The sequence below is a fragment of the Diaphorina citri genome, unplaced genomic scaffold (assembly GCF_000475195.1).
Source record: "Diaphorina citri unplaced genomic scaffold, Diaci psyllid genome assembly version 1.1 scaffold135, whole genome shotgun sequence".
Lineage (NCBI taxonomy): Eukaryota > Metazoa > Arthropoda > Insecta > Hemiptera > Psyllidae > Diaphorina > Diaphorina citri.
Window position 1 is genome coordinate 550,950 of NW_007377572.1, and position 16,076 is coordinate 567,025.

General features: G+C 39.5%; 2 protein-coding genes across 2 annotated transcripts; both read right to left on the reverse strand.

Annotated features, from left to right (window-relative positions):
- Positions 1-7,558: 7,558 nt before the first annotated feature.
- Positions 7,559-8,641, reverse strand: LOC113465632. Its single transcript, XM_026820304.1, has 2 exons — positions 8,229-8,641; positions 7,559-8,049 (listed from the first exon to the last, which is right to left on the reverse strand). Exons 1-2 carry the CDS (start codon positions 8,503-8,505, stop codon positions 7,622-7,624), a joined length of 705 nt encoding a protein of 234 aa, XP_026676105.1. The 5' UTR covers positions 8,506-8,641; the 3' UTR covers positions 7,559-7,621.
- A 329-nt stretch (positions 8,642-8,970) lies between these two features.
- LOC113465622 lies at positions 8,971-15,946 on the reverse strand. Its single transcript, XM_026820288.1, has 6 exons — positions 15,889-15,946; positions 12,431-13,330; positions 11,758-12,277; positions 11,302-11,597; positions 10,666-11,028; positions 8,971-9,458 (listed from the first exon to the last, which is right to left on the reverse strand). The coding sequence occupies exons 1-6, from the start codon at positions 15,944-15,946 to the stop codon at positions 8,971-8,973; spliced, it is 2,625 nt and encodes an 874-aa protein (XP_026676089.1).
- Between the last annotated feature and the right edge of the window lie 130 nt (positions 15,947-16,076).

Consider the following 16,076-nt stretch of genomic DNA (forward strand, 5'->3'; position numbering starts at 1 on the left):
GGAATTGTAACAACTAACAGCGGAGGTCTTATCGTTCCGAATAGATCAGTTGCGCTTACTTGGGTGATGTTTCGAAGTCATAGAGCAGGAAAAATGAGGACCAACGGAATTTTTCTTTTTTTTTTGGACAGCGGAGGTCTTATCGTTCCGAATTCAAAGAGAGTAGGAGGACAGGATAGGAGAAAAGCAGCCGTTCCGAGAACGGACCTATCAGTTTCGGATAAAGTTCGCTCCGGGCTGAAATCATACACTCGACCTACATAGTACTCTATTGTTTCCATAGATTTTGCTACCCAAATAGCTTTTTTTTTGGACTTCTAGATCCCGAGATAAATCGATTAAAAAAATACCGGTAAATTGTAAACTTTGACGTCACGGCATACGCTCCCGTAGGCGATGACGTCACATCAAATGTTCCGAGCAAAGCTCCTTTGCAGGCAACACATTAATGTGTTTGTGCGCATTTCTTTCTGCTCCTCCGCAAGCCTGCTTGCAAACTGGCGCTACCTAGCGGACGAAAAAAACAACTGCGTAAAGTCTGACGTCACACATATTTGAACTCTTTCATTAGAACGGAAAATATAAATTGAGTTTTCGACCTTTTACAGTTATTTTTTCAGAGTTTTGACCTCAGATTTGTATTTTTCCCAACTTTTTACATAGGAATCGACCATTTATTCATAATTTTTACCCATTTGCAACTGCTCCATTCCAAGAGAGTAGGAGGACAGGATAGGAGAAAAGCAGCCGTTCCGAGAACGGACCTATCAGTTTAGAATAAAGTTCGCTCCGGGCTGAAATCATACACTCGACCTACATAGTAGTCACACTGTACTCGTGTTTCCATAGATTTTGCTACCTAAATAGCTTTTTCATTGTTATGATGAAAATGAATTTATAAATAGCCTGTAGTGATGTGTGTGGTTGGTAACCCGATGCTCTACTCAGGCTGGGTGAGGGTATTGTTAGTAGGCAGGTAGCTTGTCACTGAATATGGTGAGGGTATTGTTAGTAGACAGGTAGCTTGTCACTGAATATGGTGAGGGTATTGTTAGTAGGTAGCTAGCTTGTCACTGAATATGGTGAGGGTATTGTTAGTAGGCAGGTAGCTTGTCACTGAATATCTCTGTCACTAAAAAAATTGGCAGAGTTATTCAGTGGAAAAAAAAATCAAGTGATGAGATCTTTTCGTTCAAACACCGCTCGTGGTTTATACAAAAAAGATCTAATTCTAATTGTGTCCTATTCTATCAAGTGATGAGATCTTTTCGTTCAAACACCGCTCGTGGTTTATACAAAAAAGATCTAATTCTAATTGTGTCCTATTCTATTTGTATTTCAGGCTCTACGCTTCACCAGCAGCTAATGAAGTCTCGTCTGATTCATCTACAACCTGGCCAAACCCTAGTCACTACTTTTAATCAAAGTTTGAACTCAGGTTGTGTGACATTATCATTATGAAGTTCTCTACCTTTATGCAATTGAATCCCTGTTCCCGAGTCATGTGATCTCATACCATAGTCACAATCCTATGCATTCATGTTGAGTGTTCCAAGTTACTCCCGATGTTCCCAGACACCCCGATTCCCCCGAAAAAGTTTTTTTGGTTTTTGGTGTATTTTTTTGTTAGTCAAATGTATTTTCCTCATTCTGAAGTTACCCAGAAGGAAATAGGTAAAATGTTTTGATTTGGTCTGATATAATTTGACAAGTTTAATGGTGTCAATTTGATTACTAAGTGGGTTTTAGGTACTCACTCAATTTGATTTCTATGTGTTTACTCACTCCCCGAATCAAATTTGTCTGTTTGTTCCAAATCAGATTGGAATGGTTTAAAGTTGGGTATTATTTTCAATCTCTTGTTCGTTTTGTCCGACTTTGATGTCATTTTTCAGACATCCGATTTCGTTAAGACAAATGTTCTACACAAATATTTTTATTTTTTTTTTTTTTCATCTAGATTTATGGCTAAATCGAACTTTTTTTTTCAGAGTGACTTCTCTGAACCACCAGTGTTAGGTCCATACGTAAAAGTTGGGTATTATTTTCAATCTCTTGTTCGTTTTGTCCGACTTTGATGTCATTTTTCAGACATGTTCTACACAATTTTTTTTTTTCATCTAGATTTATGGCTAAATCGAACTTTTTTTTTCAGAGTGACTTCTCTGAACCACCAGTGTTAGGTCCATACGTATATCTAATAAGAAAACCGCTTTTATTTACTGTTCAAATAAAGAACAACCAAGTCCTTATCTCTTAATTGAAGAAATTCCAGGTCTAGACTGGGATTTGAACCCGTGACCTCCTGATTACCAGGTTACTACGGCGCGGTGGTATATGCCTTATCGCATGGTCAGTGTAAATATTTAGGACCCTGCTATGTTTTATAAATGTGTTGATATATTGGTAGTTGCTTGTCTCATGTACTTACATTCGAGTGCACAGAAATTCGGGGCATTTCACATTTTCATCAAGTAAACTTCTACACTTCTACAAACATTACTGAATGATATTTGTATCATCTTAAAGCTCATGTTCTCTTCTTCTTCTTCTTCAAGATAACATCATTTTTTAATGGAAAAAATTGGTAATTTTAAAGATTTTTTTTCCTCGCTTTCTTGAACTTGGGGAACCTTAAAACGGACAATTTTATTACACCCCTTTTCCGATTTTTGCAAAGAACTGATTCTAAAGAAAGTTCAAAGTTCTTAAATAAATCTGGCACCATTTCTTTCGCACATTCGAGTGCACAGAAATTCGGGGCATTTCACATTTTCATCAAGTAAACTTCTACAAACATTACTAAATGATATTTGTATCATCTTAAAGCTCATGTTCTCTTCTTCTTCAAGATAACATCATTTTTTAATGGAAAAAATTGGTAATTTTGAAGATTTTTTTTCTCGCTTTCTTGAACTTGGGGACCCCTAAAACGGACAATTACACCCCTTTTCCGATTTTTGCAAAGAACTGATTCTAAAGAAAGTTCAAAGTTCTTAAATAAATCTGGCACCATTTCTTTCGCACAAAGATTTTTTTTTTCTCGCTTTCTTGAACTTGGGTAACCCTAAAACGGACAATTTTATTAAACCCCTTTTCCGATTTTTGCAAAGAACTGATTCTAAAGAAAGTTCAAAGTTCTTAAATAAATCTGGCACCATTTCTTTCGCACTCGATTGTACATAGAGTGTACCAAGGTTATATAAGTGTATTTTGTTTATAAATTAGCTGGATAGGGTGAATGGTTTCATGATGGGTGTCTACATATAGAACGTTAGTCACACCTAGTGTGGTAGTTACCCCCCCCCTAGGGGTATCAAGTGTTGTTTCCAAATATCACTCACCGACTAAACTTTTGTTTCTGTTTCATTTTGTTTTTATTTTATCTCTGCTTCTTCAATTTCCTAGAAATCCTCTTTGTGTGGTAGTTACCCCCCCCCTAGTATCAAGTGTTGTTTCTAAATATCACTCACCGACTAAACTTTTGTTTCTGTTTCATTTTGTTTTTATTTTATCTCTGCTTCTTCAATTTCCTAGAAATCCTCTTTCACCACTTCTTTCACTTTACCTCCAGACATAGTTTTCCTGTTATTTTGGTTCATAATCATGAATATTAGTTCTGAAGCAAAGAGTTGTCGTATTTTCCTTTGGCGATTTCCCCTCTTCTGAATCTCATTTCCCCTATTTTGGCGTGATAGCGCCTGTACTAAACCATAGGAAAAAGAGGGGAAAGGAGCTTCAGGAAAGTTCCGAAAGGAAAATCCAACTAGTTTCTGTACTAATTTTATATTTCGGCAATTACCAAGTGCCTCCTCTGTAATTCCTCCTCAATTCTTAAAAATCGTTTTTTTATCTTTTTAAACCCGATATGCCGCTACTGACTGCTCTATCTCTCCCATAAACCTAGAGAATAATTTCTACTTCTCTAATCTGGGTCGATTTTATTAACCTCGATTAAAATCTAGCCAATCCAATCAGTTTAACTTGAACAAAATCAGATGATCCGTTGATTGATTTTAACGTTTGGATGAAAAATTAAACCAGTCAGAAATCGGTTTAACTTAATCAATCAATGTGATTTCTCAATATTTAGCCTTAAGATACCATGTTTTACTTACAGTATATTACACGATGCGCATTTCAATCATTGGATCATCATCAGGTGGTTATGTCAATATTTCACGAAAACATATTGAGAAATCACATTGATTGATCTCAGGTACCATAAGCTTTTTACAAAACAAATAAAACAATTTTTGTCTGGAAGGCGTCCTGTCTGGGGTTTCTCTCCCAGGGGATATCAAGTCAGATCTAGTTCGCAGTGAAGTGAACTGAGTTTCGTGTCTAGGAGAGGCTTCAGGTTTATAGCCAGGCTTCAGCGTTCTCTGAACAGATCGTTCTCTTCTACTTTGTCTGGAAGGCGTCCTGTCTGGGGTTTCTCTCCCAGGGGATATCAAGTCAGATCTAGTTCGCAGTGATAAAACAATACAACTTAATCAAAGTTTGAACTCAGGTTGTGTGACATTATCATTATCAAGTTCTACCTTTATGCAGTTGAATCCCTGTTCCCGAGTCATGTGATAGTCACAATCCTATGCATTCATGTTGAGTGTTCCAAGTTACTCCCGATGTTCCCAGACACCCCGATTCCCCCGAAAAAGTTTTTTGCGTAATCAAAGTTTGAACTCAGGTTGTGTGACATTATCATTATGAAGTTCTACCTTTATGCAGTTGAATCCCTGTTCCCGAGTCATGTGATCTCATACTCATACCATAGTCACAATGATCCTATGCATTCATGTTGAGTGTTCCAAGTTACTCCCGATGTTCCCAGACACCCCGATTCCCCCGAAAAAGTTTTTTGGTTTTTGGTGTATTTTTTTGTTAGCCAAATGTATTTTCCTCATTCTGAAGTTACCCAGAAGGAAATAGGTAAAATGTTTTCATTTGGTCTGATATAATTTGACAAGTTTAATGGTGTCAATTTGATTACTAAGTGGGTATTAGGTACTCACTCAATTTGATTTCTATGTGTTTACTCACTCCCCGAATCAAATTTGTCTGTTTGTTCCAAATCAGATTGGAATGGTTTGAAGTTAGGTATTATTTTCAATCTCTTGTTCGTTTTGTCCGACTTTGATGTCATTTTTCAGACATCCGATATCGTTAAGACAAATGTTCTACACAAAGATTTTTTTTTTTTCATCTAGATTTATGGCTAAATCGAACTTTTTTTCCAGAGTGACTTCTCTGAACCACCAGTGTTAGGTACATACGTATATCTAATAAGAAAACCGCTTTTATTTACTTACTGTTCAAATAAAGAACAACCAAGTCCTTATCTCTTAATTGAAGAAATTCCAGGTCTAGACTGGGATTTGAACCCGTGACCTCCTGATTTCAGTGGGTTGATTTGAATTAATTGAATTTTGCATTTGATCGTCGTTTGACTCACGTGGTGTATTACCTATTTGTTGCAGGACTGTTGTCACCCAAACATCACAGTTACGAGACAGGAGGAGGAGGAGGAGGTTTAGTGGAAGAGGACCCAAGTACGCCTCTGTATTAACTTCGGTTCACTTTAAACTTGAGAGAAATTCGCTTTGAAATAACTTTCTTCTTGACACTTCATTTATGTTTTATGTATTTTGTAAGTAAAAAAGAATCCTTTGTTTTTCATTTCCAAAGTTTAAAAAAGATGAATAAAATTTAATTACACCTTGAAAGTTCACAAGATACCTGTCTGAGTTTTTCTTTCATGTAGATTTTGTATAGTTTCGGCAGAAATTAAAACAGGGGACACTGTTAGCCCTGTAGCAATGTGCTCGCTAGTCATGCACAAGGTCCTGGGTTCGATCCCCACCGTGGAAAAAAATAGGTGTCGGAATGCTAGGATACAGATCGCATGAGTCTAATGCAGCAGTTGTTTTATTGCTACGAAATAAAGTGGACTGCAAATCCTACAGTAATGAAAACTCTGGACTTTTCTTCTTTTTTTCAAATTAAAGAATTTATTTACAAATCAAAAACAAGAGGTTTATTATAAACATGAATCCGGCCCGAAGGACCAAAAAATATCACTGAAAAATTTATTTACAAATAATATTAAAATTGTGGAAAGTTCCACTCCAATGGTGAGCACCTGTCTGAGTTTTTCTTTCATGTAGATTTTATATAGTTTCGGCAGAAATTAAAACAGGGGACACTGTTAGCCCTGTAGCAATGTGCTCGCTAGTCATACACAAGGTCCTGGGTTCGATCCCCACCGTGGAAAAAATTAGGTGTCGGAATGCTAGGATACAGATCGCATGAGTCTAATGCAGCAGTTTTATTGCTACGAAATAAAGTGGACTGCAAATCCTACAGTAATGAAAACTCTGGACTTTTTTTCTTCTTCTTTTCAAATTAAAGAATTTATTTACAAATCAAAAACAAGAGGTTTATTATAAACATAAATCCGGCCCGAAGGACCAAAAAATATCACTGAAAAATTTATTTACAAATAATATTAAAATTGTGGAAAGTTCCACTCCAATGGTGAGCAATAAATTTTTGCTGACTGAAAAGTTCTCGAAGGGTGGGCTAGAATTTTTTTCTGGGGCAACGTGTTGACTGTTGTCTACGTACCTACGTATTACAAGCAATTATTTTGTACTTGGAATACCTATTTACAGAATACAGATTAAAACAAAGGTAGAATGGCTCTTAGAAAATGACAGGCATTCTATGAAGAAGCTAAACTAAACTAAAAAAGCCAAGTACAATAAAATATCACTGGATAATTTATTTACAAAGAGCTTCAGTACGGGCAACGTGTTGTCTACGTACCTACGTATTACAAGCAATTATTTTGTATTTGGAATACCTATTTACAGAATACAGATTAAAACAAAGGTAGAATGGCTCTTAGAAAATGACAACTGGCATTCTATGAAGAAGCTAAACTAAACTAAAAAAGCCAAGTACAATAAAATATCACTGGATAATTTATTTACAAAGAGCTTCAGTACCCAATGAAAAAATGTTGAAACTATTTACAAAATAACAAGAAAAAAGAATAAATTACTAAATAAATTATGGGAAAAATATTGACATAAGACTCTCAATGAGTCAGTAAATCGTAAATTACAAGCAATTATTTTGTACTTGTACAATGTTGTCTGCTACAAGTTTAGTTTTCATGGAATCAAGTTTTTACTTTCTATTCAAGTCTAGTAACCTTTGGTCCCATGAACGGAGAATTTTCAAATTCTCAAGTACTACCCAATGGTTTTGTCAGAAGACTTTTATTTGGTTCAAGACCACTCGACCTCAACTAACTAGTTGGATTTTGTTTTGTTTTTAATGGAATGATTAGATTCTATGATATCCCTCACTTATACTGAGGCTGTTCAAAGTTTTCATGGAATCAAGTTTTTACTTTCTATTTAAGTCTAGTAACCTTTGGTCCCATGAACGGAGAATTTTCAAATTCTGAACTACTCAAGTACTACCCAATGGTTTTGTCAGAAGACTTTTATTTGGTTCAAGTCCACTTGACCTCAACTAACTAGTTGGATTTTGTTTTGTTTTTAATGGAATGATTAGATTCTATGATATCCCTCACTTATACTGAGGCTGTTCAATTCCCTTGTCCCGCCTCCAATGCACCTTGCTGCATCTTTTTCTTCTTCTCCTTAATCCTCTTCTTCTTACTCATAGCCCTCTTCTTGTATATCGTACTGGACTTGACTACAAACTGTTCATTGGATTTGATAAATATCCCCGGTATGAATAAAGGCGGTGTTGCCGGTTGTCCTACAATACTGGACGAGGCTTGAGGCTCTTGCTTGACTACCTGTGATGAGACGTACTGACTGATGTGGACGTTGCTATCGTAGTTATCACGACTCCCGCTAGAGAGCTCGTCCTCTGATTTCACCTTACCAGGTTGTGGACCAGCCTCCTGATTGTTTTTGTAGCCTGGCTGTGTGTTTGTCTCATGCAACCCGTCTGGTTCAAGCTTCACTTGTGATGGGTCGGGTGGATATGCTACTTCCTGTTTGATTTCTGTCTTGACACTTATAGAGGATATCTCTGATATGGTACAGTGTTGCCATTGTATCTAGTATGGTACAGTGTTGCCATGGTCTCGAGTATGGTACAGTGATGCCATGGTCTCTGATATGGTACAGTGTTGCCATGGTCTCTCGTATGGTACAGTGTTGCCACGCGTCTCTCCTTCATGCTCGTCTTGGCAGGGTTGCCATGGAGGTCACCTTGGTTTACAGTGTTGCCATGGAGGTCACCTTGGTTTACAGTGTTGCCGTCATCATCAACCCTGCTCACATTGGCAACACTGCCCATGTTGTTCTCTTGCTTGTGTTTCGTAGCGTCTGCATGTGTTTCTATCCCATGTTCTTCAGGTTTTCCACTCTTCGTTATACTCAGTTGTAGTTCTCGTTTCTGAGCTTCTTCCTTGGCTCTCTGTATTTGGATATCTCTGGTATGGTACAGTGTTGCCATTGTATCTAGTATGGTACAGTGTTGCCATGGTCTCTAGTATGCTACAGTGATGCCATGGTCTCTGATATGGTACAGTGTTGCCATGGTCTCTCGTATGGTACAGTGTTGCCACGCGTCTCTCCCTCATGCTGTGCTGCTCCCGTTACTACATGACTAACATGACGCTCTTACCTGTGTGAAGTCAGCTCCCTCTATTGGCTAGGAACACAATGTGAGTTTAAACTTGGTTTAAGTAAATCTGTGTGGATCAAGCAATTCGATTGGTCGATTTTATTAACCTCGATTAAAATCTAGCCAATCCAATCAGTTCTCTGTTGCCAAGTTCCCTCCCGTTACTACATGACGCTCTTACCTGTGTGAAGTCAGCTCCCTCTATTGGCTAGGAACACAATGTGTGTGTTATACTTGGTTTAAGTAAATCTGTGTGGATCAAGCAATTCGATTGGTCGATTTTATTAACCTCGATTAAAATCTAGCCAATCCAATCAGTTGACTTACGTTGGGACTTTTAGCAATCTGGTTTGTACTTTTGTTTCCTATTTCAGTGTTTGGCTGACCGGTTTTATCTCCTACACCAGTAGTATTGGTGTCCTGATAGGTTTGGTTAGCAACTCGTTTCGGTTGATTGGTACTTGGTATTTCTCCCTTTTTAGCAATCTGGTTTGTACTTTTGTTTCCTATTTCAGTGTTTGGCTGACCGGTTTTATCTCTTATACCAGTAGTATTGGTGTCCTGATAGGTTTGGTTAGCAACTCGTTTCGGTTGATTGGTACTTGGTATTTCTCCCTTCCGTTTCCCTTGTTTAGCGCTAACCTCTCCACGATCATAGGGACTCATATCCGATTTGTTACCAGGGACTTCGGGTTTCTCCGCGTTCAGGTTCGGCACTGTTCGGGTTTGACTGGAGAGGCGAGAACTTTCACTTTGTCTGGAAGGCGTCCTGTCTGGGGTTTCTCTCCCAGGGGATATCAAGTCAGATTTAGTTCGCAGTGATCACACCTAGTGTGGTAGTTACCCCCCCTAGGGGTGTATCAAGTGTTGTTTCTAAATATCACTCACCGACTAAACTTTTGTTTCTGTTTCATTTTGTTTTTATCTTATCTCTGCTTCTTCAATTTCCTAGAAATCCTCTTTCACCACTTCTTTCACTTTACCTCCAGACATAGTTTTCCTGTTGTTTTGGTTCATAATCATGAATATTAGTTCTGAAGCAAAGAGTTGTCGTATTTTCCTTTGGCGATTTCCCCCTCTTCTGAAACTTGTTTCCCCTATTTTGGCGTGATAGTGCCTGTACTAAACCATAGGAAAAAGAGGGGAAACGAGCTTCAGGAAAGTTCCGAAAGGAAAATCCAACTAGTTTCTGTACTAATTTTATATTTCGGCAATTACCAAGTGCCTCCTCACTTGTTTCCCCTATTTTGGCGTGATAGCGCCTGTACTAATCCATAGGATAAAGATCGGAAACGAGCTTCAGGAAAGTTCCGAAAGGAAAATCCAACTAGTTTCTGTACTAATTTTATATTTCGGCAATTACCAAGTGCCTCCTCTGTCGTATTTTCCTTTGGCGATTTCCCCTCTTCTGAAACTTGTTTCCCCTATTTTGGTGTGATAGCGCCTGTACTAAACCATAGGAAACGAGCTTCAGGAAAGTTCCGAAAGGAAAATCCAACTAGTTTCTGTACTAATTTTGTATTTCGGCAATTACCAAGTGCCTCCTCTGTAATTCCTCCTCAATTCTAATAAATCGTTTTTTATCTTTTTAAACCCGATATGCCGCTACTGACTGCTCTATCTCTCCCATAAACCCAGAGAATAATTTATACTTCTCTATCAATTCTAAAAAATCGTTTTTTATCTTTTTAAACCCGATATGCCGCTACTGACTGCTCTATCTCTCCCATAAACCTAGAGAATAATTTATACTTCTCTAATCTGTCTCCTACTCCTTCCTTTATTTTACAAATCCATTGTTTTGTACATTACAAACCCAAGTCTCCCGCCTCCTCTTTATTTTTTTGTGTAGGAATATTGTGTAATTATATTTTTATCTTTATAAATAAAAAACAAAATATTAGGTATTTTACTATTTTTAGGTAACATTTAAAGATGTATATTATTTTAAAAATAATATTAAATAAATTATTATAAAAAAAAGAAAACTCGTGCTATCCCTATGTTGAGTATCATGTAAGTAGCTCTGAAATGTAGAGCGCTGTACGTCGGAGTCATACTGTATAGACCCTGGTATTGAAGAGACAGACTCGGCTCGGGATAAGCTGAGTTGAGAACCCGAGACCTCTCGCCTCAGGGGGGTAGCCGGTTGAGACCCTGTGCTATCTCTAGAAGACTTCTCCAGTCGGCCGGGTTTTAAACGTTTATTTCCGCTAGGGGAAGGAGCTATTAGGGAACTATGGCTGATTGTTTCAGCGTCAGGTATACTCGCCCGCTCTATCCTTTGTTTCTCTTCTCTATACTGATCAGCAGGTACTCTAGTTTGTCTCTGACCTGCTGGTTTAGTTACGCCTTGACTCTGTTTCAGCGTCAGGTATACTCCGGATTTCCCGCTCTATCCTTTGTTTCTCTTCTCTATACTGATCAGCAGGTACTCTAGTTTGTCTCTGACCTGCTGGTTTAGTTACACCTTGACTAGGTTTGTTGTGCGTTAGCGCAGCAGTTTGCTGACTAGGTAATGCTGAAGGTAACGTGCCGGGTGACTGCTGACGGGATCGAGGTACTGTTTGCTGGCGAGCCTGACGACGCGCTCCCAATGTTGACTCCGATTCTGACTGATCAAGCCTTGACTAGGTTTGTTGTGCGTTAGCGCAGCAGTTTGCTGACTGGGTAATGCTGAAGGTAACGTGCCGGGTGACTGCTGACGGGATCGAGGTACTGTTTGCTGGCGAGCCTGACGACGCACTCTCAATGTTGACTCCGATTCTGACTGATCAACATCTGATTCGTGTTGATTTAGTCTCGATAATCCTGTGCATCCATCGGACTGGCGGTTCTGACTCAAGTTTTCTGAGCTCAAATTCTGACTCTGAGCTTTGATCTGGTTGTGTTGTCTCCGCTGATCCAAGCGTGATCTGGATGTCCCAGTCAGCATCTGATCCTGATTCGTGTTGATTTAGTCTCGATAATCCTGTACATCCATCGGACTGGCGGTTCTGACTCAAGTTTTCTGAGCTCAAATTCCGACTCTGAGCTTTGATCTGGTTGTGTTGTCTCCGCTGATCCAAGCGTGATCTGGATGTCCCAGTCAGCATCTGATCATTCTCAGTCAACATTTCATCGGGTGGATCAAACACTGAGGGTTGAGGACGCCTCCTAGACTCTGACTGATTGACTGAACTAGCTTGGTGGTTAGGATACGCTGGAGGTTCCTGGCTGATTGAACTAATCACAGAGGAGGGTGTAGATGTGCGGAACTGGCGGGAGAATTCTGGAGGTTCCTGGCTGATTGAACTAATCACAGAGGAGGGTGTAGATGTGCGGAACTGGCGGGAGAATGTTCTGGATGCGGCCACGGACTCAACGCGACTCCCTCTGGATGAAGCTCGGGGTTCTACAAGACCAGACAGGCGACTCTCCAGGGAACGCACGCGGTCCATGTCTGCACAGGATGAGACTGGTGTGTCCCGGTCACCCTGTATGTAGGATGTTATCTCGTCACCACCCTGTCGTTCAGATAGCTCAGAGCGTACAGACTCACATCTCACTTGTACTCTATTCCCTGAGGATGTTAGTTGACTTCTCATTCGTCCTCTATCAACTATATTCCTAGGATGAACTATTTCTCTAGCAGACCTTATGTCACTGGGGTGACCTGTTTGACTTGAGGGTTTCAATGTATTCATCTCGGTTCTTATTCGTTTGTCTGATTTGATCGGTATCTTTTTCTTCTTACGTTTCTTTAGTTTCATCCCTGAGCTTTGACCTATTTCTCTTGAAGGTCCTATATTCCTAGGATGAACTATTTCTCTAGCAGACCTTATGTCACTGGGGTGACCTGTTTGACTTGGGGGTTTCAATGTATTCATCTCGGTTCTTATTCGTTTGTCTGATTTGATCGGTATCTTTTTCTTCTTACGTTTCTTTAGTTTCGTCCCTACACTGCCCAGATCAGATGATTCCATAGGACGGTGTGTTTGGTTAGAGCTTGGTTCTTGTTCTGGTGACATGTCACTACGTTGGGATAGTTCTAGCGGACTGATATAATCTTCATAGCCGCTATACAGGGAGCCTAGGTTATCCAACTCACTAGCATCATCTTGCCCCTTCATTTCACCATGTCGCGCCTTCATTTCAGCGTGCTCTATGGTTTGGAAATGTGTTGCCGGATGAACACGGCTTAGCAGACCGTCTGATTTCACTGTAGACACTACAGGTTTCAGTGCAGGTGTAATATTCTCTAGTGGCGGCTCTGTATGCTCGTTCTGTCTCAGCGCATAGTTGACAAATTCAGATCGGCTCGGATACCCCCGTCCTCCTCTACTGACGGGTAGGTATCGTTTCTTCTCATACAGACTGTCTATCGTATCATCAATCTCCGGGGAGCAATCTGTGTCCGAGACCTTTACCTCGAAGCGGTATCTGTTTGTAAACAAGGTGTGGTTGCCTAGGCGACGCCTTGGCTTGGTCTCAACCGTAGGAACAGGCGCATTCATAGGAACTGACTTGGTCTGGACTGCAGGATTGATAGGGCCTGACTTAGGCTGGCCTGCAGGAATAGGAAGGAAAGGTTTAGCCTGTGGTTCAGGAACCTCCATATCACAGCCCGATTTAGCCTGTACTGCAGGATTGATAGGGCCTGACTTAGGCTGGCCTGCAGGAATAGGAAGGAAAGGTTTGTTCTCCGTATTTCCCGTTTCAATTAGAACATAATTTCATCCCCCAACCCCCTGCCAGTTCTATGAGAGAATATTAATTTTGTCAAACTTTCTGCGAAACTTGTTTTAATTTTGAATTTCCGAGAAAATTGTTTCAGTTTTGAATTTCCAAGAAAATCGTTTCAGTTTTGAATTTCGGGAAACAATACAGAGCCTGAAAGTCTGAGCACCAAAAACAAAGAGAAAGTTAAAAACATCTAGGTATAGGAACAGGGAGTTTTCTTCTTCCTCTTCTTCTTTTGAAGCTTTTGAAAATTCTCTTACAGATTCTAGACACCTATCTCTACCTACCTCTCACGGATTTAATCAACATTTAACAGATCATGTGTTATACAATCAGAAACAGATTTAATCTAACACGCCTGAAGTGACGATCATAAAAGTTAATGCTAGGTACCTATCTTTTATGAGACGACATTTCCAAATGTTACCATATCCGAGTTGTCTGCTCTATTGGGCATTTTATTTATGTTTAGCACATTGCATACTTACAACAGTTTTCAGGCGACTATACAAATGGACGAAATTGTTTTGTAACGAGATAACGAGACTTCATAAAATGTTATAATAGGAGATGAGTAATGAGTAATGAGTTTTGTCATACGGACAAAAAATTGCCTAGTAAGTAGGTACCTGACTCTCAACCCGGAGATGCTGAGTTCGAATCCCGGCCAGGGTGGAAATTTTCTGACCGAACTTTTCCGTTCTTCAATACGCAAACAGGCATGGATGTAAAAGAGTGCTTTGAAGTAATGCGAAAGCGGCTCCAAGGTATACATTTTTCCCCTTTTTTCAAGGTACTTCTTCTTCTTTCAAGTACAAAATCTAAAAGGTACTTTTGAAAAGTTATTACTTCATTATTCAAAAGGATATAGGGGTATTCCTACCAAGGAGGCATGGATGTAAAAGAGTGCTTTGAAGTAATGCGAAAGCGGCTCCAAGGTACCTATACATTTTTCCCCTTTTTTCAAGGTACTTCTTCTTTCAAGTACAAAATCTAAAAGGTACTTTTGAAAAGTTATTACTTCATTATTCAAAAGGATATAGGGGTATTCCTACCAAGTCAATTCTAAATTTGGACACATAGGTAGTACCCTCATCTACCTATGCATACTCGTAATAAATTATTCGACATCTTACCTTAGGCTATGATATAATACTCGTCCACATACCTAGGTACCTACTACACACTTTGTAAGAGGACGCTAAGAACATTTGGAAAGTTCCCTATAATACCTACTTATACCGGGTGGGTAGGTACGAGTATGTAGGTAACCCAATACCAATTTCCCTACGACAAACATAGGTAGTACGAGATAATTATGTAATTTTCATCAATTTGACTTTTTTTATCCTTGGAATTATGAAGCGTACGGAACATCAATTTGGATTTAAGGTTTTGAATTGCCTTAAGCACTTTTATGTGATAGGCTGACGGAAAGTTCCCTATAATATCTATACCTATACTGGGTGGGTAGGTACGAGTATGTAGGTAACTCAATACCAATTTCCCTACGACAAACATAGGTAGTACGATATATGTTATTTTCATCAATTTGACATAGACATCCTGTATTAAGAAGCTCTCGAAATTCGAAATGTTTATGGATAATTTATGTATTTTATCCTTGGAATTATGAAGCGTACGGAACATCAATTTGGATTTAAGGTTTTGAATTGCCTTAAGCACTTTTATGTGATAGGCTGAAAAATAAAGTAGATCCCCCCTCCTACAAAGGTACCTATATGAGTAATATGAGGTACACTGATCAATATTTAAAAAAAACCAAGGCAACTTCACTTCAACTTAACGGAACGAAAAAAAGGGGGGCGCGGCACTAGGCCGCGGGTTCGATTCCCGCCCGGGGCGGATTTTATCCTGATGGGATAATGTTCGTTCTCGGAACGGCTGGCTTTCTCCTATCATTTTGGCAGAGACAGGTGAGAGTTTGAAATTGGATTCAAGGATTAGGTTTTCGGAGTTTTATGTAGCGGGAAAAAAATTGTATAATCGCCTGGAAACTCTGTGTGTATGCAATGTGCTACACACTGAGGATGTTTTTATCTCTGACAATAACTGAATCGTTCTCAGGAAGGAGGGCCTATGTTATATTAATATATTTGCTACTAAACTAACAAAGGCCCTTCTTCGTGGGAACGATTGTACTGTAGAATACCTGTTCTATCCTTCCCATGTATCCGTGAAATCTTCCATTGCATTGTCTTGATAGAACTCTCTGTATACCTTATAGGTACTCGGCTAAGTACTTCAAACTAAACCAATATAGGGGGCCTACTATAACCTTATACATAATAGGTAGGGGAAGGGTGGGCAAAACGGCCAGTGCGGGCAAAATGGACTTTGGTGAAATCTCCACTGTCCTTTGCTGCACTCTCACGGATTTCATCCAGATCACTTTCTATCTGACTGACATCACTCTCAAACACCCCATGTGATTCCTCAGTGTCTTGACAGGGTTGCCATGCAGTTCACCTTGGTTTACAGAGTTGCCGTCATCATCAACCCTGCTCACATTGGCAACACTGCCCATGTTGTTCTCTTCCTTGTGTTTCGTAGCGTCTGCATGTGTTTCAGAGTCTTGATTCGGTCTCAACTTCTCATTCAACAGAGGTTCTCCTGTTTCCACAAACCTTTGCTTTAATCTTTCCTGTTGTTCCTGT

What these genes read in the sequence shown, in the direction of transcription:
- LOC113465632 (XM_026820304.1), bottom strand. Translation starts at nt 8,505, where the DNA reads ATGGCAACACTGTACCATACCAGAGATATCCAAATACAGAGAGCCAAG. An exon ending in TGGCAACCCTGCCAAGACGA is followed by an intron (nt 8,050 to 8,228) that starts GCATGAAGGAGA and finishes GTGTCAAGACAG; the next exon opens with AAATCAAACAGGAAGTAGCA.
- LOC113465622 (XM_026820288.1), bottom strand. Translation starts at nt 15,946, where the DNA reads ATGGGCAGTGTTGCCAATGTGAGCAGGGTTGATGATGACGGCAACTCT. An exon ending in CGGCAACTCTGTAAACCAAG is followed by an intron (nt 13,331 to 15,888) that starts GTGAACTGCATG and finishes CTATTCCTGCAG; the next exon opens with GCCAGCCTAAGTCAGGCCCT. An exon ending in GATCAGATGCTGACTGGGAC is followed by an intron (nt 11,598 to 11,757) that starts ATCCAGATCACG and finishes GCTGACTGGGAC; the next exon opens with ATCCAGATCACGCTTGGATC.